Source organism: Cornus florida, unplaced genomic scaffold (assembly GCF_030987335.1).
Source record: "Cornus florida cultivar Cherokee Brave unplaced genomic scaffold, ASM3098733v1 CherokeeBrave_3.0.0_Hap2_Chr11, whole genome shotgun sequence".
NCBI lineage: Eukaryota > Viridiplantae > Streptophyta > Magnoliopsida > Cornales > Cornaceae > Cornus > Cornus florida.
Genome location: NW_026775581.1, coordinates 99,143,761 through 99,168,204, shown reverse-complemented (window position 1 = coordinate 99,168,204; position 24,444 = coordinate 99,143,761). Strand labels below are relative to the sequence as shown.

Below are 24,444 nucleotides of genomic sequence, written 5' to 3'. Positions count from 1 at the left end.
GAAAGTTATGCCTCGAACAAGTTCGGCGGCAACCGGGTCCAAAAACTCTGAAACTGGAGAAAAACGACCAAAATAGAATTCTAAGAGTTCACGACTCGACAAAATATGAAAATGAATCCTGTACAAGGATCCAAGCTCCAGATAAGACATTTTGCAATAACTTTCGTTAATTGCACAATGGCCCCTACGAGAAGGGTTAACTGCGAAACTGCCCCAGAATGAAAATATCTTTCAAAAGATATTTTCTTAGATACTCCTGAAATAAAATATCTTCAAAAGATATTTATGAAAAGTACCCCAAGAAATGAAATAGATTTTGAAGAATTGTGCATCCATGCCCCTATGGGCACCGGGAGCAACCAGAGTACTTTCTTGCAAAAGTAAAGATACGTATTTCAAGATGAAGGCATGTGAAGTCAAAAACCAACTCCGAGCATGAGAAGTGAGGTTGTGCCAACAATGTGACAAATGGGGAAAAGACAGAATAGGGAAAAAGACGAAACAGGGAAAAGGACGAAAGACACATAGTGTCCGAAAAGTGAAAATGCGAAAATGACTCGGTCCTCAAAGGAAGTTATCAATTCACATGAAAGAGTCTCAGAAACCAATTCCGAGCACTCGAGATGACACTAAGCGACACGAAACAGAGCTTAGAAAAGGAAATTAAACGAAAAAAATTCATTCGTAAAATTTCAAGAAAAAGGAAAGGGAGACAAATGATCGGGTCGTTACAAATCATGATCGAAAAAGTTTATGAACAAAACAGTTATAGTTTAAACAAAGACATACAACGGATTACAGTTAAATTTATCATGCGTAAAACATCCGTTTTAAAGTTTAATTAAATTCCTGGAGACTATATAGCATGCACAGAACACAGGTTTATGGGAAGGAGATAGAATAAAACTTACCTTTCGGTTTCAGTTTGAAACCTTTCAACGTCGTCTTTAAATTCTCCGACAACTGCCGACTACCGGTAAGCCTCCTACTGCTCAGGTTTAGTCCCACAAGCCATCCATTCCTTCCTCCTTGGTCCGACCTTTAGTCCACGACCGAAATCCTAACTGGTTCTCACAGTTTCCTCTCAAGCTCCCCTCAGTTTTTCCTCTCAAGAACTATTACGTGAATAGGGTTTTTCAACCCTAGCAGACGTATACTGTTCAATATATATAGGCTTTTATTAAACCTACTTCTAATTCCAACCACATTATAAGTCGGCTACCATAACCTCGTAAAATAAAACCCTAAACCTAAACTATATACGACCCATACAAATTATAAACCAATTAAGTCATATAAGCCATTTAAAAAAAATACGTCAATTAAAACACCAATTAATCAAATAATTAAATTAAATAACAATAAAATAATTAATTTAAAACAAATAAACAATTACAATTAAACAATTAATTTAAAACAAATAAAAAATAAATTTAAACAAATACACAATTAACCAATAAAGCAAATAAGCACTTAATTCAATAAAAATGTAATAAAATCCTTAATTAAAATACCGAGACTATCGTTTTAAAATTAGGGGTATTATATTCTTCCCCCCTAATAAAAGGAATTCCATCCCCAGAATTCAAGAATCATGAATTTTTTTATTTTAAATTCATTTCTGTTCCGTTGTGGGCTTTTGCCTCTGTGTATAGGCTCCACCGAATTCTAAATCCTGAGAGAAAATTTATGATTCCGATATTTAAGGAATACCAAAAAACTACGCATAGGTTATATTGCACAACAATTCATCCGTACCCAATATCTATACTAGGGTACCCATCCATAATCCTCCAAGTGCCATAGAATATATGCACAAAATTCCTATGCATGCAGCGCTTAACAAATTGGTAACGCTAAACTATAGGCAACTGTCTAAATTCATAAACAAAATCTGTGCAAAGTCAATTTAATACGTAAAATTGACCTTCCTCTAAAAAGAACATTGCTTCCTATACGAAAGACAGCCTAAACAATCATTTCCGGATAGAAAACTCTAATGTACGAGTTCAACTATTTACAAATTCCGACTGCCACCTCCAAACCGCGCACAATCCTCGACAAAAGAGAGGATTTCTCTCCCATGTATCCTTAAATAAAGTCAATGTCTTATTATATAACCCTCGCTTCCATTTCAGACCAACAAGTGAGAGATCTGCATTACGTAATATCCAAAACCTCAACCGTTGTCACACTAACCTCCTTGTGCCAACAATAGCACAGATAATAACTGAAAAATGAAGTAACACTTTCAATTACCCATGCAAACTTAGGATAAATATCCTAAGCATATCCTCCATGATCAAATATAATGTCTCGATCAAATCTCCCGTCTAGAGATGCGAAGCAAAGTTGTTGCTCCAATATCTTCAAAAAAATTCATTTGACATAGCACCCTTTTATCTACTATAATGAATAACCACATGTTATAACTCCATTATCAGTGCATTATAGAACTGATATGAAACTCCCAAGTAAAATCTACTAGAAGTAATATCCACAAGCGAACTTGCTCTATCCACCACTCTTAATCCATATGTAATTAAAATTCCAACCAATGTCGGTAATTTCTACCAACCATCCCCTCCTGATTAGTCCTACTCCCATTTTGATATAGGAAGTGGCTAAAACCTCCGATGATATCTAAGTATCAATTTTCCACCTTGCTTTGAAATGATACATTTGGAGACAGTCATGTACATGTCCCTATCCGTATCAGCTCACCAAAACTAACATTGTATGTCGTGAGGCAACTCATAACCCTTTGACTGCACTGTAAAATTTGTGAATTTTACATCTTAGTCACTCCGACCTTCCTAGCATCATTAAGATAAACTACTAATCCTCCTTCAGTACCCTAAGCTCATCTGAGTAAGGTACTACCTCCTCCAGGGTCAGCTCTAATATTCTAAGTTGACCTCTTCAATTACCTTGGTAGTAACAACAAGTGTTCTTTTTACACATGTTAAAACTCAATTGATTGTGTAATAACCACCGAAAGTTCAATTACCATATCAGGTGATAAGATCATCCTCCTCCCTATTACTTTCACAAGACGAAACTTAATGCAAAGTGTGAATCACCACTTCTATCCATCTAAGACGTCTCGTGATCTGTGCTATTCGTATGAACAGATATCTTACCAGTTCCAAATAGACAAAATGAAGCTGATTTAATTTATCAATCAAGCAATATCCCAACCAGAATCCTGACCTTTGTGTAGAATCAACAATCTCTCAACTAAATCCGTGGAAACTACTCTGTCATTCCTACTCTAGTAAGAGAAATGGCTGCAAGGATCTAGCAATCTCTGATGGTCCATCTGGATTATCTAATAGGTAGCAGACCTTGAGACAACATCACCGTGTCCCTCCTCCTGTCTGTCCTCAAAACATCTGCTTCATTCAGTGAAGTATCATGTTCCCACCAGGGTAAATAAAGAACTAAGAGCTGTAAACCTCAGTCCTTACATCCTCCTACCAATTTGTCTACAGAAAGTACCGTTGGTTTGATACCACCAACTTTCATCTGCATCCATTGTTTAATTTGGAGTATCGTCAAAAGCTACCTCTGCAACTAAATCCATACATTCTAATCCGTGACAAACTTATCAATATAGAAAGTCAATCGATAATTCATGTAGCAAGGCAAAGCCATACTATAGTTTTCTATCATTTTGAAACTGAGATTTCACTTGATTTTCTTTGAATCTCAGTATCTTTTTTTTTTCCTAGTTGGTACTCACACACACATGTCTTTTTCGAAACTTGAACCCCTGACATCCCTTTAGGAAATAAGAGGCTGATACCGCTAGGCCACTAGCCGTTGGTTGAATCTCAGTATCTTACTATCTTGACCCCTAAAATTGAAAAATAAGAAAATTGTTTTAAGTTTTATTTGTTGTGTACAACATTAATTTTTTAAAACAAATTGATCCTGAATTTGTATGCGAAAAAAGAGAGTAAAAAAAAATCTAATTTCAAAAGTGCTTCTAGCAAGTCTTTCCTAACAAAACTGCTACATAAGTAGTTTTTTTATTTTTTTGTTTGTGAAACAATTATTGAAAAAGGCTATAGGTAAAAGCAATCAAACAGATGACTGCCTCTTCAAAGAAAAATTCAAATAAACCAATTAATCATCAATAGTACTCCGTACAAAATATCAAAATAGATGTGCTTCTCAATTTCTCATCATTGATTTCATGATGTGTGGTGATCTTTAGTTGGTGAGTAGGCAAATTTGATCAATTCACAGCTGTATTAGTAAATACAAATTTGAATATGACACCAAATGAAACAATTATTGAAATAGGCTATCGGTAAAAGCAATCAAACAGATGACTGCCTCTTCAAAGAAAAATCTAAATAAACCATTTAATCATCAATAGTACTCCATACAAAATATCAAAATAGATGTGGTTCTCAATTTCTCATCATTTATTTCATGATCGGTGAACTTTTGTCGTGAGGAGGCAAATTTGATCCTTTTTTTTTTTTTTTTTTTTTTTTTTTTTTTGACCCCAACAAGGAAGCAATCACACAGAAGAAAAAAAATTACAATCTGAGTGAAGGGCATCCAACAGCCACTTGGGTCAGATGCACTGTTCCAAGTTACCATTAGCAGCTACAAGAGCCTTCTTGTTCAAAACATGAGCTACAACATTTCCTCCCCGACGAACCCAAGCGAGAGAGGCACCTAAACTAACCTTAAGAAGAGAAATGACATCTTGAAAAACAATAACAAAAGCCTCCACAGAGGCTTGAAGTTGCATCACAGGCAAATAATCTCCCTCAATAATCACATTTTGGTAACCCCAGAGTTTAAGAAGAGAAAGGCTTTGGCAAGCGTCAGACAAGAAACATTAGACAAAAAGGCCGACGCAACCTTGAGAGGAAAAAGAATAAAATTGCCCCCACAAGTCTTCATGGAAGAATCAAAGGAGGCGTCAAAATTAAGCTTGAAACAGCCCTCACCTAGAGCGTTCCACCTCGAAGAATGAGGGGCCAGAGGGGGAGAAGGGAAGGAGAGCAGCGAACTTTGGCGAGAGAATTCCCAATATTCTTGATAATCCCGGAAAGCCGTCTGAGTTGCGTCGAAAAGATCCCATCTTTTCTTCCGAAAAATAAGGTCATTTATGCATTTCCATAAAGTCCAACAAATGAATGCAGCCAAACTGAAGCTTTCCACTTGGTTTGCAGAGGAACTCCAGATTTCAGAAAGATCAACCCAGCGTTTCGGCCAAAAGGAGGGACCTTGGCCACATAAATCCAACCTAAGAGTACTTAATCTCCACACCAAGCAAGCAAAAGGGTAAGTACAGAGAAGAAGATCCATGGTCTCGACTGCCGAAAGACACCAAAGACATTCAGAGATTTCCGAACAACCACGTAAAAATAATAGATGGTTCACTGAAATTCTATCATGGAGAGATTGCCAAAGAAACAATAATTTTTTCCTGTGAGCTTTAATAGTCCTCACTTGGCGCCACATAGCCCTTTTGAAGGCTTCAAAACTACAACCCACCGCCACACCAGACTGAGGCTTCTTACGTAAAAAGGAAAGTGCAACCTGGTAAGCACTTTTAACAGAGAAGGTTCCATCATGAGAAACACCCCAAACTTTTTGATCCACCGCACTCGTAACACTGATAGGAATTTAGAGAATTAAATCACTGTCTCACTTATTAAAATGCTGAGCAATCAGACTTGAATTCTACTGATGAGAAGAGTGGTTTATAAAGTTAGCAACTGATGAGAGATTCGAGTGTGAGCTTGAAGAAGTTGCAGAAAAATTTGAAGGGTCAGGAAGCCAGTTATCTTGCCAACAGTTAATTCTCGAGGCGTTCCCAAGACACCATTTCATCCCTTTCTTGATGACATTCTGAGCTGAGAGAATGCTTTTCCAAACCCATGAGGACCGAGGTTTATTGGGAGCATCCACAAAATTACAATGCTTGAAATATTTCATCTTGAAAGACTTGAAAAGCAAGGAATCATCACCCATTTCCATCCGCCATGCCATCTTAGCCAGGAAAACTAAATTAAAAGCTTCAATATCCTTGAAACCTAGACCTCCATTAGCTTTAGAATCACAAATTGAATCCCAGCTTATCCACTTGATTTTGTGAGATTTCTCTTCGCCGCTCCACCAACAGTTAAGAAACATGCTAAATAAATCCTTACAGTTTTGCTTAGGAAGTTTAAGACATTGCATAGCATAAGTTGGCAAAGCTAAGAGCACTACTTTCACCATCACTTCCCTTCCTGCTTTAGAGAGCAGTTTGCCTTTAAGCAGCTTTGTTCTGGAGGAAACACGATCAGAGATAAAATTAAGGGCTGCGACTTTTGACTGTCCCAGCAAAAGAGGAAGGCACAGGTAAGTGTTTGCCCAGTCAACATTAAGAATCCATAAAGGGGATTTGCAATATGATTTATGGGTCGAAGAAGTATTAGGGGAAAAAAATAAACAGGATTTATTGAGGTTGACGAGTTGACCTATCAAAGATTCAAAACAATCAAGGATAATTTTGATATTTCGAACCTCTGGACCTTTAGCTTTACAAAATAGAAGAGCATCATCAGTAAATAATAATGAGAAATTGGTGGACAACCTCTAGCCATTTTGAGACCTTGCAAAAGCTTACGTCTTTCAAAATCGTGGAACAAAAGGGAAAGCCCCTCTAGTAAATAACAAAAAGAGATGGGGGAAATGGGATCACCCTGTCGAAGACCCCGAAAAGGGATGAAATTGTCACCTCTTTTGCCATTAGCAACACCGAGTAAGAGACCGTGCTGATGCATTCCATCATTAAATTCACCCAATGCCTATCAAACCCCAAAATAATCATGAATTTGCAAAGAAAAGACCAGCTGACTCTATCATAGGCCTTCGCTATATCGAGTTTGAGAGCCATAAAACAGGAATCCCCGTGCTTTTTTTTATTTATTAAAGAACATGGATAAAATCATGGGCAATAACAACGTTGTCATAAATAAGGCATTAGGGACAAAAGCACTTTGAGTTTCATTAATTAAAATAGACAGAAAGAGCTTAAGTCTATTGGTAATGGTTTTAGAATATATCTTGTAAGCGACATTATAAAGTGCAATCGGACGAAAATGTGACATGGTTGTTGGATGAGCAACTTTGGGAATAAGGACAAGATTAGTAGCATTGAGACCCTCAGGAAGTGAACCCCCATGAAGGAAAGAATTGAAACCCTTCAAAAGATCAGACTAGATTATTTCTCAATTATATTGGAAAAAAAGAGAGATGAAACTATCCGGACCCGGGGCTTTGAAAGGACCCATAATTGCAAGGGCAATGCGAAGTTCATCTTCAGTCCATTCCTTCAACAAATCATGGTTTATATCATTTAAAACTTTACGGCGAACCAGGGCCCAAAACAAATAATCATCAAGGTCAGGAAGAGAAGAGAATAACTGGTGAAAATAATCTTCAGCAACCTTACAAATATCATCTTTTGAGTCCACCCACAGACCATGAGCATCTTCCAATCCGATGATCTCATTTTTTCATCGTCGGATTTTCGCTTTTCTATGAAAGAATTTTGCGTTCTTATCTCCATGTCCCAACCATGCAATCCTGCATTTCTGCAACCAGTACAGTTCTTCGTCATGCCAAGCACTGCCCAGCTCTTGCTCCAGAGTGAAACATTCTGCTTTATCAACCTCAGTGGCTTGTTCTTTGAGAAACTTCAATTTTCCTTCTAAAGCTTTAATTTTGGTTTAAGCATTATTACATTTGCCTCGTCTCCAAATTTTGAGAGTAGATTTGCAGTGAAAGTTTATGTTTTAGATCAAGCATTGGAGGACCGGGAAAATGAGAGTCCTAGGCTTGCACAACAATAGGCTTGAACCCCTCTTCTTTAACCCAACGAGCATCAAAATGAAAATCTCTCTAGATATCGAATCATTAAGGTTTAACATAATGACAGTATGATCTGAACCTTAGAATGTGTTGATGATGGATTCTGCGCAACCTGGATCTGATCTGACTTCTTGAATAAAGAGAAGAAAAAATGATCCTACGAACACCGGTGTGTTACCGGTGGAGTAGGCTCCGACGAACAAGTCAGTGTGAATGATAATCTCCCTGGAGAAATCGAGAAATTGAGTTAGGGTTTATTGCATCCCTCAAAACGTTGATTCCCATGCCTTTTTTATAGGGCTTAGGTTAAGATGTCACGTAAAATTACCTTATTGTAATCTGTAGACTTAATCCTCATCGTAATCTTTAATCCTTATCACAATCTTTAATCCTTATCGTAATATGTAAAGCCTATCTCAATCTATAATCATTATCGTAATCTGCAGAGCCTATCTCAATAGTGCATTAATTTAGTAATCTTCCCTTAATTATGGATATTTAAATTATACATCCATCAGTTGCCCCTCATTTCGGAGGATTGCTTGTCAAACCACCGAAACGTTAATTCCAAAATATCACACAATAATATATAGTTAGAATTGCAGAGCCTTGTCCATTAGCCTGACTTATATTGTCATTTCGTGAATACAGTCGGGGGTCATAGTATCACATTGGCAGCTCGTATATGTGGCAAGCTCGTATATTTGTCGTATATTGGCAAGCTTGTATATTTGTCGTAGTGCCACATTGGCAGCTCGTATATGTGGCAAGCTGCCATGCTGGTAGTCTACCGTTATGTGGCAAGCTGCCATGCCATGCTGCCGTGGCAAGCTGTCCTGCTGGCATGCTGCCGTTATTTGTCAAGTTGCCCTAGCAGGCATGCTGCTTTTATTTGGCAAGCTGCCCTGCTGGCATGCTGCCTTTATTTGGCAAGCTGTTATGCTAGCATGCTGCCGTTATTTGGCAAGCTGTTATGCTAGCATGCTGCCGTTATTTGGCAAGCTGTCCTACTAGCATGCTGCCTTTATTTGGCAAGCTGCCCTGCTGGCATACTGCCTTTATTTGGTAAGCTGTCCTACTAGCATGCTGCCGTTATTTGGCAAGCTGCTCTGCTGGCATGCTGCCTTTATTTGGCAAGCTGCCCTGCTGGCATACTGCCTTTATTTGGTAAGCTGCCCTACTAGCATGCTGCCTTTATTTGGCAAGCTGCTCTGCTGGCATGTTGCCTTTATTTGGCAAGCTGCCCTGCTGGCATGCTGCCTTTATTTGGCAAGCTGTCCTACTGGCATGCTACCGTTATTTGGCAAGCTGCTCTGCTGGCATGCTGCCTTTATTTGGCAAGCTGCCCTGCTGGCATGCTCCCATTATTTGGCAAGTTGCCCTGCTGGCATGCTACTGTTATTTTATACTTGATTTTATTGACATCTTTAGTCGGCTCGTCCCTTTAATAAGGAAAGTAGATTAAGACGAGTTTCACGTAACTCGTAATAAGGTAAGTAGATGAATACGAGCTTCACTTAGCTCACCCTTTAACAGGGGAAGTAGATTACTACGAGCTTCACCCAGCTCACTTTTTAACGAGGGAAGTAGATTACTATGAGCTTCACTCATCTCACCCTTTAACAAGGGAAGTAGATTAATACGAGCTTCACCCAGGTCACCCTTTAACAGGGAAAGTAGATTAATACGAGCTTCACCCAGGTCACCTTTTAACAGGGGAAGTAGATTACTATGAGCTTCACTTAGCTCACCCTTTAACAAGGAAAGTAGTTAACCCCTCATCTTTTTACGAGGGAAGTAGATTACTATGAGCTTCACTCAGCTCACCTTTTAACAAGGGAAGTAGTTAACCCCTCATCTTTTTACGAGGGAAGTAGATTACTATGAGCTTCACTTATCTCACCCTTTAACAAGGGAAATAGATTAATACGAGCTTCACCCAGGTCACCCTTTAACAGGGGAAGTAGATTAATATGAGCTTCACTCAGCTCACCCTTTAACAAGGGAAGTAGTTAACCCCTCATCTTTTTATCGAGGGAAGAAGATGAAGCTGACCCTTTATTCTTTTATGGGGGAAAGAGGTATGGTCTTGACATGGGAGTCATCTCCTCTGACGGTTATCTCGGGATGTTGGCAAATCGTTGACACTTGTCGCACTTTTGAACGAAGTCAAGTGCATCTTTCTGCATGGTGGGCCAATAGTATCCTAGTCGGATGGCCTTGTTAGCAAGTGACCTACCCCCAGCATGGTTTCTACAAACTCCTAGGTGGATCTCCCTTAAAATGTAGTCAGCTTCCTCGCTAGAAACGCATCGTAAATACGGCATGGAGAAGCTTCTCTTGTTGAGCACCCCTTTGATAAGCGTATACCTAACTGCCCGCATTTTGACCTTTCGAGCTTCTGCTCGGTCTGTTGGTAGCACCCCATCCTTCATATATCTGATGATAGGATCTGCCCATTCCACACTCAATATCGCTTGTTGCACTTCAATTTGTCTCTCCTGAAATATAGATGGTTCGTCCAAATATTCCAGTGGTATATTCTTATTGATCTCAGGTTTAATGCAGTAGCTAGCCGGGCTAAAGCGTCTGCTTTCCCATTCTCTTCTCGTGGTATTTGATGAATTGAGAATATTTGGAAGTGATTCTTTAATTCCTTCACCTTTTGTAGGTAACTCTTCATCTTCTCGTCTCGTGCCTCATATTCCGCTTGAACTTGTCCAGCGACCAGCTCGGAGTCGGTGTAATTGCTCAACCCCTAGGGCATTTGCCACTTTTAATCCTGCTATCAAGGCTTCGTACTCTGCTTTGTTGTTGGTTGCGTTGAAACCAAACCGAAGTGCGTACTGTATACTTTCTCCCTCTAGGGAGACAAGAACAAGCCCGGCTCCGTTAACCTGAACATTAGATGACCTATCCACGAGCAAGTCCCAGACTACTTCTGGGCCCATCTGCTCACTTAAACCTGGTTCTGTCGAAAATTGGGGTTGTTTCTCCTCTTCTGGAGGGGTAAACTCAGCTAAGAAATCAGCCAACACCTGAGCATTTACTGCTGTTCTTGGCTTATACTGAATGTCGAACTCTTCTAACTCTACTGACCACTTCACCAGTCGACCAGAGCTTTCTGGCTTGTGTAAGACCTGTCGAAGGGGTTGATCTGTTAGGACCACTATCGTATGCGCTTGAAAGTATGGTCTCAGTTTCTTGGCGGACACAATTAAAGCAAAGACCAACTATTCCATCCTTGGATATCTTTCCTCCGCACCCCTAAGTGCTCTGCTCACGAAGTATACTGGCCTTTGGACCCCTTCTTCTTCTCGTATCAGAGTTGAACTGGCAGTTGTCGTGGAGACTGCAAGGTATATGTATAGTTCCTCTCCTGGTATGGTTCGAGACAGTAGTGGGGGAGAACTAAGGTATTGTTTTAGTTCTTTGAACGCCTGCTCACACTCTGGGGTCCATTCAAACACATTCCTTAGCACACGAAAGAAAGGTAGACACCTGTCAGTTGACCGAGAGATTAGCCTACTCAAGGCAGCAATATTCCCTGTTAGTCATTGTAGATCCTTGGTTGATCTTGTCGATCTCATGTCAATGACTGCTCGGATCTTCTCTGGATTAGCCTCAATTCCTCTTCTGCTTACCATATATCCCAAGAACTTTCCTGAGGAAACCCCAAAGGCACACTTGCTGGGGTTGAGTTTCATCTTATGCCTCCTAAGTACCTCGAAGGTCTCCTGCAGGTCAGTCAAATGGTCTTCAGCTTTTACGCTTTTCACTAACATGTCATCAACATATACCTCCATGTTTATACCAATTTGATGCTTAAACATTGCATTCACTAGCCTTTGGTATGTTGCACCAGCGTTCTTGAGCCCAAACGGCACCAGCGTTCTTGAGCCCAAACGGCATTACTTTGTAACAGTACAAACCTCTATCAGTGATGAAGGCCATTTTTTCTCTATCTGAGGTGTACATAGATATCTGGTTGTATCCAGAATATGCATCCATGAAACTTAATAGTTCGTGTCCAGCCGTTCCCTCAACGAGCATATCGATTCTTGGGAGAGGAAAGCTGTCATTCGGGCAAGTTTTGTTAAGGTCGGTGAAATCCACACATAGCCTCCACTTTCCATTTGCCTTCTTCACTAAGACCACATTTTCCAGCCAGTCGGGGTAGTACACCTCTTGAATAAAGTCGACTTTTAAGAGCTTTTCCACCTCTTCTGATATAGCCTAATTCCTTTCTGGAACGAAAGTCCTCCTCTTTTGTCTGACAGGTTTAAAGTTAGGATTTACATTTAAGCGGTGCTCCATGATAGTGGGGTCTATACCCGACATGTCTTCATGGACCCATGTAAATACGTCTCGATTCTTCCTGAGGAATTGAGTAAGTTTATCTTTGATACCTGGGGGAAGTAAAGACCCTATACTCACTTTTTTCTCGGGCTCACCGTCACCAAGGATGACCTCTTCTAGCTCCACTGTATGTTCCGCTCTATGAAAGTCTGGTCTATCTTTCCCTTCCAGCCCTTCAATCGTAAATGCCTCTTACGATTTTATTTTTCTAAGAGAGGCGACATAACATTTGCGAGCCATTATTTGGTCCCCTCTTAGCTCTCCCATACCATATTCAATTGGGAAGCGCATCAGGAGATAGTAAGTGGACGTGATTGCTTTCATGGCATTCAATGTTGTCCTCCCCATGATAATATTGTATGATGATGGGCAGTCCACTACTACAAATTCCACCATTACAGTGACCTGCTTTGGATTGGCTTCTGCAGTAACTGGAAGGGTAACTGCCCCCAGTGGATGTACTTTATCGCCTGAAAATCCCACCAGTGGTGATTTCATGGGTTGGAGCTTCTCTCGGCCAATTTTCAATTTCTCGTATGCCCAGGGGTTCATCATGGGGCTGGTGAATTCCTTTGTCATCTTCTTCAGAAAAGGTTATGATCTGCTCCTCAACTCGAGGTAATTTTGTTAGAGGACTTGTCATTCCAACTTCATTCACCTCTGAAAAACTCCGAATACTCCTAGCATGAGCCCTCCGAGCCGAACTCGTCTCACCACCACCAGCGAAGCCACCCGATATAACTTTGATCTCACCCATTGGTTGGTGTTGAGGAGGGCGACCATCTCGGTCCTCCCGGGCTGGGTTGGAGTCTCCTTTTCCATTTCCAGTTGTGAATTTGCATAAATGACCTTTACGAACAAGGTTCTCGATCTGGTTTTTGAGGTCGAAACAATCTTCTGTGTTATGTCCATGGTCCCAGTGAAACCTACAGTATTTACCTAGAGACCTCTTTGTTGGATCAGCTTTTAGCTTTGGCGGCCATTTCAATGATGCGTCATCTTGAATCTGCAGAAAGACTTGATCTACAGATGTATTTAGGGGGTATAGTTATTATACCTGCCTGGGCTCACTGGGCGGCAAGACGATCTGTCAGCCTGGTTGTTTGAGAATTTCTTGTACTTCGATTCCTTTTCCTCCGTAGTGTTAGGTGCTGGCCTCTTCTTCTCCGACCTCTTATCTTCACCATCTTTGTTTTTTCATGCATTCATAGCATCCTCAGCGTTCATGTGCTTCCATGCTTTAACCATCAACTCTGTCATGCTTGTAGGGGCTTCTTTTGATAAGGAAAATAGGAACTTAGAAGTCTGTAGTCCTCCCATAAAGGCTGTGAGGGCAACCTTGTCGTCCACCTCTTCTACCTGCAGCATATCAGCGTTAAAACGACTTATGTAACCACGGAGAGGCTTTCCCTTCTGCTGTTTCACATTCAATAAGTGTGTTGCTGTCTCCTATGCCTCTACCCAGCGATGAAGTGTCCAATGAATTATTTGCTCAACTTATTAAAGATTTCAATGGAGCCTGGCTTTAAATTATTGAACCAAGGACGAGCCCAACCCTTTAGTGTGGTAGGGAAAGCCCTGCACATAATCTCATCCGGTACGACTTGCAAATACATAAGAGCTTTGTAGGTCTCCAAATGATCGAGAGGGTCCCGCGTCCCATCGAAGCTCTCAAGAGTTGGCATATTAAATTTGCTAGGTAGAGGACAACTCATAACATAACAGTGAGGCTAAATGCTAGGTTGGTCTTCTGTACCAGATCATTCACTGTGGCCTGGCCCTTCCCTTTCATTGCTTGCATGACGTCTTTGACCCTAGTTCTCAGATCTTGCATCTACAGATTGAAATAAGTGACGTCTTCAGTCTTGTCACCAACACAACCAGAGGTACCTGCACTGAGCCTGGTATTATTCCGTTCAAGAGACCGATGGTAATGGCTTCTCTGTTGACCCCCTATTTGACTAAGCTCAGCGTTGTTGTCAATCCTACGGGAGTCATTCTTGGGTACTTCATTATTTTCCACCTCATTAAGGGCGGCTAAGCGTTGTAGAATCATTGAATTTTTCTGGACTAATTGGTTCATTCCCTTATTTAGGGTTTAAACCTGTTGTTCCAACACTGTGACGCGTTCCTAATCATTTGGGACGGCGGGGGGTTGCCTCGTCGAGTCTCCTTGATCAGAAGTTTGCAATGTTTCGTATTCGCCAGCAACCAGACCAGATCGCAATCGAACCATACTTTATTTAGAAAACTAAAATCGTTCCCACAGACGGTGCCAACTATTGATGATGGATTCTGCGCAACCTGGATCTGATCTGACTTCCTGAATAAAGAGAAGAAAAAGTGATCCTACTCCACCAGTGTTCCCACAGACGGCGCCAACTGTTGATGATGGATTCTGCGCAACCTGGATCTGATCTGACTTCCTGAATAAAGAGAAGAAAAAGTGATCTTACGAACACCGGTGTGTTACCGGTGGAGTAGACTCCGACGAACAAGTCAGTGTGAATGATAATCTCCCTGGAGAAATCGAGAAATTGAGTTAGGGTTTATTGCGTCCCTCAAAACGTTGATTCCCCCACCTTTTTTATAGGGCTTAGGTTAAGATGTCACGTAGAATTACCTTATTGTAATCTGTAGATTTAATCCTCATCGTAATCTTTAATCCTTATCACAATCTTTAATCCTTATCGTAATCTGTAAAGCCTATCTCAATATGTAATCCTTATCGTAATTTGCAGAGCCTATCTCAATAGTGCGTTAATTTAGTAATCTTCCCTTAATTATGGATATTTAAATTATACATCCATCAGACTGAAAGATGATGAAGCATGTAGCAAGGAAAAAATTGGAACCATTGAGGTGTGCATAAGGCTCTATCCAGTCTTGCCAAAATAAGTTTAACCGCATCGCGCTTATTGCGCCAAGTGAAAGGAAATCCCTTAAATCGCAAATCCATAAGATCACAGTCATCCAAAAATTGTCTAAACTCTTTTAACATCCAACCCGTTTTCAACCAACCCATTCTTTTTTCATCTCTGTGAAGCAGGGCATTGAAATCGCCCATCAAAATCCATTTGGGTCCTAATTGATACATCAAACTATGGATATAACTCCACTGATGAACTCGTTCCCTTTCTGAATAGGAACCATACACTCCGATAAAGAACCAAGGGGTATTACGTTTGCCCCCAACAACTTTACATGTAATTTGAAATTCAGTAAAATCAATAATAGTGAGATGCCACTCTTTGGAAAATAAAAGCGCAATACCACCAGCTTTCCCTACAGAGGGCACCACAAATGACTCATATGGACCCAGCAGAGCCTTAACTTTCTCCACACGATCACTAACATTTTTAGATTCAGACAATAAAAATCAAAGAAGGGGAATGGAGATGAACTAACCTCCTCAACTGGGAAACTATTAGGGGGTTCCCCAAACCCTGACAATTCCACACCAAAACCCTCATTGAGGGGGTTAGGGCTAAGCTAGGCTGGTTGTGATACCCTCGAATTCCCAGATGCGGGTTTGCCAGGCCCACGCCTGAATACCCGAAGATATCAAAAACAAATCAGCAATATTCGAACACAGAGTACAAAATAAATAAATAATAAATATCTGAAAGAAAACTAAAATGATAATCCATTAATCCTCAGAATAAATTTTCATTAATAAATTCTTTTGGTACAAGTAATCCTCCAAATATACAACTCAGGAATCCATACAAAATGGACCCCTGGAAAACCAAAACTGAAAAAAATCAACAGTCTACAACAATATACTAAATCATAAAGGAAACTCCTATGAAAACAATCTGAAAGAATGAAGTAGATGATCCCTGCTCAGCATAAATAATCCCTACTCCAGAGGAACACTTGAAAAATAATAGTGGGTCAGGCCCACAAACAAGTTTTACTCTACTATAATCCAAGCAGAGACCCAATACAACGTATACATCCTAGTCAATCCAACAATAACTAATAGTATGTATATATATGTATATAGATACACACTATAGGACGCTCGCTAGACCATAGGTCTATCTCAACTTGAATAGAAGGTAACATGCACATAAAGTGGGCATGTATACCTAAACCTACCAGGGTACACAATGTCTACTATGTTCAGTTATCTATCCTAGGCGATATACGCACCCTAACCATGATCCTGAAACTCAAACTCATATTATGACTCATAACTATATATATATAAATGTAATCCATCCTAATCCAGAATATAAAATAAACATCCAATATGTCATTCAACTGTTTTAGTTGACCGAACATGAAAATATGTAGCATTTACATTTTTGGTAAATCCATTCTGTTATGAATGAATAAGTAGGATTTAACTTCTTTGGTTAATACGTCCTTAGAATGCCACAGTCTCATACCGGTGCATTAAATCCAAACAATCTAATACATGATGCAATAGATAAAGCAGTACATCGTATAATCCAAAATAACATGATAAAAATCACATATCTAATCCTTCCACATACTTAAGCAAAATAACAACTCTAAGTAGAATGCTTTTAATTGTTACAATAATAAATTAACATGCATCTCAAATAGATTGTTTTAACCTCCAGGGCTTAATTAAACTAATTAAATCCAATTAATTGATTAAATTAGTTTAATACCAATATTCATCCATTTAAATTGCTAATTAATATTAAGCAATGAAATTTTTGGTTAACAGTATGCAAATTTATTTAAAACTTCATATTGTTCAAGTTCATAGCATATAGTCATAAATTATGCATTCTGGTTATTAATCCAATATATTTAAATCATATAAATCATCTAAACTGAATTAAACATCATTGGAACCACCGTAACAGTCAAACAGAACCTTTAAAAAACAAAATCTACAAGTTCCCAGTGATGGAGCATGCTCTCGTTTTGAGAGAGCAAGCTCTGTCCTTAATAGAGCAAGCTCCCAACCTAATGGAGCAAGCTCTCAACCTAATAGACCAAGCTCTCAAACTAATGAAGCATGCTCACAAACTAATAGAGCAAGCTTTCAAACTAATAGAGCATGCTCTCAAACTAATGGAATAAGCTATCAAACTAATAGAGTATGCTTTCGGCCTGAAGGAGCCGGCTCCCTCTTCCATGGAGCCGATTCTCTCCTCTGAGAGCCGTAAAAGTTTAATTAGGAACCGGCTCCATGCCCTTGGGAGACGGCTCTCAACCTGTTCTACTCCTTCTTCTTCATCCCCGACGTCCACCGATCATTATGATTATCACTGTTAAAGGTTCTAAACCTCCGTTCTATGTCCCAAACAATTCTAGACAATTAATTTAAGATATTTTGCATCAACAACATGAATCAAAACAAGTATTCTTGCAAGTATGATTGAGATCAAGTCATTACACATAGAAACATATAAATTCAATTTTAATTCCAAGTAAGCATGCAAGAAAGATCTAATTAATATCTAATTAATCCTGGAATTGTCCTCAGCATGTATAGAACACAAATCTAAGGGAAAGAGTAGGAGTAAAACTTGCCTCTAGGTTTCAGATTTAAACCTTAACCTCTGCTTCCTAGCTTTTCCGGCGATACTTGGTCACCGTCGAAGCCTTCTACTGCTCTGGTTCTAACCCCCGAACAGCCCTCAACTTTCCTCTTTGGTCCAGCCTAATTCTTTGGCCAAAACCCTCTCTCTTATCTCTCAGTTTCTTTTCTCACCTCTCTGTTATTTCTTTTTCTCTAGGTATAATACAACTCCCGTAATAAACCTAGCCTCCTCCTCTAGCAACTTAAGTATATATAAATATAAGCAATATTATTTAACCCTAATCCTATACGTAATACAAGTCTACTTATAAAGATAATACAACTCTATAGTAATACTAATACTACCTTGTAATGTTACGAATTTACATATATATGTAACCATTTACAAATATTATATATATATATATATATATATATATATATATATATATATATATATATATATAACTGAATCCTCCTTATCATTATTAATTAGAATAATAATAATAATAACCTCCAATACCTATGGGTCATAACCCCCATGTAGATCCATCCTAGTTGTCCATGTGACCCATTTATTTGGTCCATTACTACAATCCAAATCCAACTCCATTTTTAAATTAAAATTAAAATAAAACAATTAATCATTTACAACTAATAAATAATTGACAAGAAATTTCACACAATTAAACAAACAATTCGCACATTAATAATCAATTAAAACACACAATTAAATTACATATTTCAAATAAACAACGAATCAAATAAACTCACGTAAACAATTAAAACAAATAAACATATAACATGAAGCCACATAAACACCTAAAATACAATAATTAAATCCCTTTTATATTCTTTTGAAAACTCGGGGTATTACACTGGCTACCACCACCGGTTTGGATGAAGGGACTGAGGAATCAACTACTGAGAGCGAACTACAAAAACCTGGGATCTCCAACTTTATCTTCTTGGACTCAGTTTGAGAGTGGAGAGCTATGACATCCATTTTTCGCTTTAGAATCGGGTGAGCTTCCACTGAACTTTGCGTTGCTTAAGCCTGTGCTGACCTCTTCCAAGATCAATTACAAGGGATACCATTCTTAACAGGCTTTCGCATCAAAGATAGAGATGATGGATTAGAGATATCCATATGGGCTTCAACAGGAGCTATGAAGTCACTAAAAGAAGCTGTTGGGCCATTTCTAAGTGTTGCCGAAGTATAGACTCTAGAGGGGGGGTGAATAGAGTCTTCGGCAAACAATGGCCAATTTTTCAGATTTGCAAATTCTACTAAACCCTTCTAACAATTATGCTATGATCAAGATATAAACATAAAAAATTAATAGCATAAATATAAAGGAGATAATGGAAGAGAGATTGTAAACATTCACACGGCGATTTTAGCGAGGTTCGGAAACTCCTACTCCTCCGCTCAAGACCCCTCTTGAGACTTCCCAATCCACTATGGCTTCTCCTTACGGGTGGAGAGCAAACCTTTACATGAAGCAACACCTTACTTCACCTTGCTAATTGAAGCTAGCTTACAAATTGAAGCTAGCTTGCTTCTTCTTTCTTGGGCCACACCAGCCCTTAAAAATGAAGATCAAATTTGTTACATACAAGTATATCTCTCAAAGATAGATATGCAAATCAAGGCTCACAATTTTCAGCTCACTCTAGAGTATATATGAATATATTGAAACTCAATACTCTATGAATGGTATGGGATGAGAGAGTATGATGATATGAAGAACAAAAGCTCTTTGGATGCTATATAATATTTTTCAATGGTAGCAACACTTAATCCCAAAGTCCCCTTACTCTATTTATAGAGTTTCAGAAGCCAATTCAAAAAATAGAGCTGTTATACACACTGCCCGAGAGGAAATAGCCGTTTGATTCAAATCTGGGCAAGGTTCGGTCAACCGAAATGAAACACCCTTGTGTTTCGGTCGTCTGAAATGATTTAGGATTGGCTGTCACTCTCAGTACTCTTGTTTTGGTAAATCGAAGTAAAACCCACACTTGTTTCGGTCGACCGAAATGAAATGATTCAGGTTGGCCATGATTCCTTATTTCGGTAGACCGAAATAGAATGGTCCTGAATTTCGGTAGACCGAAATAGACCTGCTGCCTCATGAATTGTTCTAAGTTAACAGGTGAGACAGTGCACTACAGGACATCTGCACAGACCTTATTTCCATTGAAAACATTTAAGTAAGGAAGTAATTTAAGTTTATAATGTAAATAAGGAAGTACCCCCAATTTGGATCCAATAAAAAATACTAGAAAATTGAAATCCAACTAAATCAAAATGTAGAAATTCTGTTTTAGTACAAATTTGGATTTCCGACAGTTTTGGTAAAATTGAATCCGCATGTAGACCAATGTAAACTTGGTCAAAAATTCAGATAAAATCAGTTTAAGCTAGTTGAAATATAAAGAGTTATTACCTGGAAAAATTATTTTGAAATAATCATAATTTCAAAAATTCATTTTTCACACTTAGCCAAAAACACAGTTTTTCATGACGCGCATTCTGGGGTCCTAATGTCCGTTACCAACTCATGGTAATGAAGGCTTCTCATGCCTTAATTGTTGACCAATATGAATTATATGATTGATGTGTATGGTCTTAGCATTTCTAGCACAAGTGATGAGTTCTTTCAAAGCTTATGCAAGCTTGAACTAACTCACTCTTTAGCAATGACTTCATGTGCAATTAAATATGAATGAAGTGCATAGTCTATTGCTAATGGATATAGGAGCATATGAATGATGACATGATATGCATGGTCCTATAGAGATGAGCTTCAAATGGATTCATAAATACTTTGACATTGAATCCTAAACACTCACCATCCTATCGACCCCTTTCTTCACGCTTTGTCCATGATCGTGTAGGCTTTTAGGTAGACTCGCTTTCTTCCTTCCTTTGAGTTGCTTTCTTACTCGTTGTAGTCCAAGCTATCTTTGCATGGACTTTGCATTTGGTTCTTTGCAACTTCATGTCTTCTTTGTATCCATTACTTTCCTTGATGTGATCTTGAATAATGGAATACTTAGAATGATCTTTCGTGCTTCATTGAGGTTATCCTTTGAATGTGAATAATCTATAACACTCAATGTAAACATTAGTCCTTAAACACCATTAATGGTTTGTTATCATCAAAACTTCTAGATTGTCCTTGGATGGAATCCTTAAGGTCAAAAATCTCCCACTTTTTGATGATGACAAAATATTAATGTGTTCATAAGCAAGTGGAGTAGCATTTGAAAAATGCTTCCCCTATCAAAGTGCATTCAATGAACATAATGTTATAAAATAGCATGCTTGTACATTCTTCATGAATTTTAGACATTAACATGCATATAAGATCATTTAACTCTTCAAGAGATTTCTACAAATCTCCCCCTATCAACATGCGTCCATTAAAAGATATATATCATTCATTTCACATGTAAGCACAATGAGATAATGATATATATATATAACATTAAGCATTTGAATCGCATCAACTAGAGGCATCTTCCCTCTTGATATGAAACAACATAGTCTTTCACACATCACACTTTTCTCCCCCTTTGTCATCTCAAAAAGGTGGGAGGCCTAAACAACTTCATTTAGCATTTATCATTAAGCATTGTGAAGTGATGGTATCAAGAATTGGCAATATAGGGGTAATGACTATAATATGCTTTGGAGTATAACATATAAGCAATTATATCATAAGATACCAATTTCATTGATAGCATGAGTTCAATATATCATAAAGGTTCATGGCATATACAAAAGTATACATAAAGCATAAACCAAGGATGAAATATAAACTTAATTACTAAAAAGTATACAAAAGTATACATAGTAAAGTGTAACCAAATAACAATGAAGCATGGACTAGAATAAACCAAACAACAAAAACCTTGTAGAGGCAAATCTAGGAATTTAAGTGTGCTTCAATCCTAATATGTTTTTCCCATTTGATATATTCAAGAATGAAGGAAAATTTCATCAAAATCATGAAAGCTTGTGAGTGTGAGAATTCTGACCAACAAGTCATTTTGTAGCATGTTTGACAATTTCCAAATAAGTCAATTAAGCATAACAAATCATGCAATGAACTTTTATAAGAGATTAACAATAATCTCTCCCTATGACTGTGCTTCCATTAATATCATATATCAAGTATTGGAGATATGCTAGATAATGTAATAAAGTAATGATATATGAAATGAGCCATTGATGCCAAGGATCTTCTTTTTATAAGCATATGATTGAATGATCAAAATCACACGTGGCATGTAAAGCATAAGGCATATGTAAGTAGTGTCACTAATTAAGTTATGGACAATAAATTTCCAATTATGCAAAAACATATTTTCTTGGACATGTATGATTAGAAATAATTGGTACATGATTGTACATGTGAATGAGCTCAATATTTCTCTTTGCAAATATTTCTTTAAGATGTGATGTCAAGGTATCTCTTTAAGTTCTAGATTGCAAAAAGCAATAATATATAGATTAAGGTCTTCTTTAAGAGATGTGATGAGAGATTTGTTACATAAATTTCCATGTGGATAAGCTAACTATCTCTTCTAGACACATTCTTTAAGAGAACATCACATGAAGTTCTAAAGTGCTAAAAATGAATATTTCAAAATAGAATAGCACTTGATACCACATAAATCATCTATGCTAGAACAAAGTATTCTTTGACTATTATAATCTCAAAACTAAAGTGTCAAATAGATATATAAAATTTAATTTCAATGACACTTGAGGAGTTTCACTCCTGAGAAGAATTCAAGTTTACTCATCATGCTAATTTTAGTTCATTTTGCATGCTAGTTGATAACTTCTTTGTATAGAACAAAAATGTTGATTTAAAGATAATATTATCCATATAAGTGCAATCAGCACAATGCCATCAATGGTTTTGAACATAATGAGAGAGATACATATAAGCTTTGTCAAAAACCATTACACATGAGAAAATCACTTGTGCCTTTCAAGATGAGCTCTAGGAACTTATTTTATAAATGCAAAAGGCAATTGATAATTTTAAACATATTGTTCAAAATTTTTGCATTTCAAGTTCGGGTGATTTTTCTTCAAAAGACTTTTTAGATATTAAATCAATAAGTCATGCATTTGATAAAAATCATTTTATGCAAAAACATGTAGCATTCTTATTGCTTTAATTCAAAGTCATATGTGCACAACGATATATATTGAAGGCATTTTTCTTGATTGATCTCTTGGGAACAAATTCTAGCTTAAATACCAATAGTAACCCACAATGCATATCATGATGTAGATTTTAAAACCCTTCAAGTATTGGTGCTGCACACACATCGGTCGACCGATTCTTTTAGCCCTTCTATTTCGGTCGTCCGAAATAACTAGAGGTTTGGTTTTCATGAATTCATTTCGGTAGGCCGAAATAAATTGGAGTTCTATTTCGGTAGGCCAAAATAACTTGAAGCTTAGTTCCAAAACTCTCTGTTCATATTGGTCGACTGTTTCAAGTGGTTATTCCATTTCGGTAGACCGGTTTGTGCAGGAATTGCAAAACCAGTAAATATCCTCATTGAAATGGAACTTGACTATCCAGATTTGATCCAATTATTTTCAATGTTCAAATGATTTCATTTTATATGCTAGGGATGTCAAGAGAATGTAAATGAAGCATTGAAAATCACAAAGGCACATGAATGACTTTTTACATATAGCTACTTAGAATAAATTCAAATTTAATAGCTTTTGAATTTTTCTTGATGGCATGCAATTTCCAAATACCTTTCACAAATTTAGTCTTCATTAAAAATAAATGCATGCTAGCATATTCAAGTCATCTAATCTAAGACAAGCTACTTTAATAGATTTGAATAAGTTTAAATGAAGTAGTATTCATGTCAAGATCACTATCCATATTAATTATGCCATGACTAGATAATAACATAGTCCTCATCTTATAGCACAAGTAAGTCACATTTAAGCCCTTTGAATAAAAGCACATTTATGATAAGGAAGGGATATTTACCGAAGCAATCAATATCTCATTGTAGTGCATCCCTCATCTTATTCATGGCTTGATTTCTCTTTATATGCTTTAGCCCTCTATATTTGTGAATCCACTTGTTCTTGAAAGAAGAGGTCTTTAACCTACAAAATATGCTTAAGTGGAATTCTTTGGTACCCAATACTTTTAGGGTCCTTGTGGGTTAGTACACATTGTTAAGGTTCCTCTTGGGAGCTCAATTCAATAAAGCACAAATGATGTTTCCTTTAGTTAACATGCTTCAAACAAATTTGCAATTTTAGTGGATCTAGCATGCTAGTGCATTTGTCAATTCAAAGAATAGATGCTTATGGCTACATACAACCCAATGAACCAAAATGAAATGAGTGATAATTGAGTGGAAGGCATAATTTCATATATAGATCACAATGTAATTCCATGTACATTATATGATCAAATTCAAGAGATAACAATGAGATTCTTTCTTTTATTTCGGTCGTCCGAAACTTCTTGAGATCTTTTCATCTTCTTAGTTCGGTAGACTGAAATGAGTTGGTCCTGTATTTCGGTAGACCAAAATACCTTAGAAGTTATGATCCAAACTCCTTGATAGAACCAGTCGACCGGTTTAAATTATCCTTCCATTTCGGTCGACCGAAA

General features: G+C 37.9%; 1 protein-coding gene across 1 annotated transcript; it reads right to left on the bottom strand.

The window, feature by feature from the left end:
* Positions 1 to 4,591: 4,591 nt before the first annotated feature.
* Positions 4,592 to 7,639, bottom strand: LOC132281653 (uncharacterized). The gene is made up of 5 exons (XM_059783337.1): positions 7,502 to 7,639; positions 6,629 to 6,824; positions 5,717 to 6,494; positions 4,813 to 5,644; positions 4,592 to 4,705 (listed from the first exon to the last, which is right to left on the bottom strand). The coding sequence occupies exons 1-5, from the start codon at positions 7,637 to 7,639 to the stop codon at positions 4,592 to 4,594; spliced, it is 2,058 nt and encodes a 685-aa protein (XP_059639320.1).
* Positions 7,640 to 24,444: the final 16,805 nt, after the last annotated feature.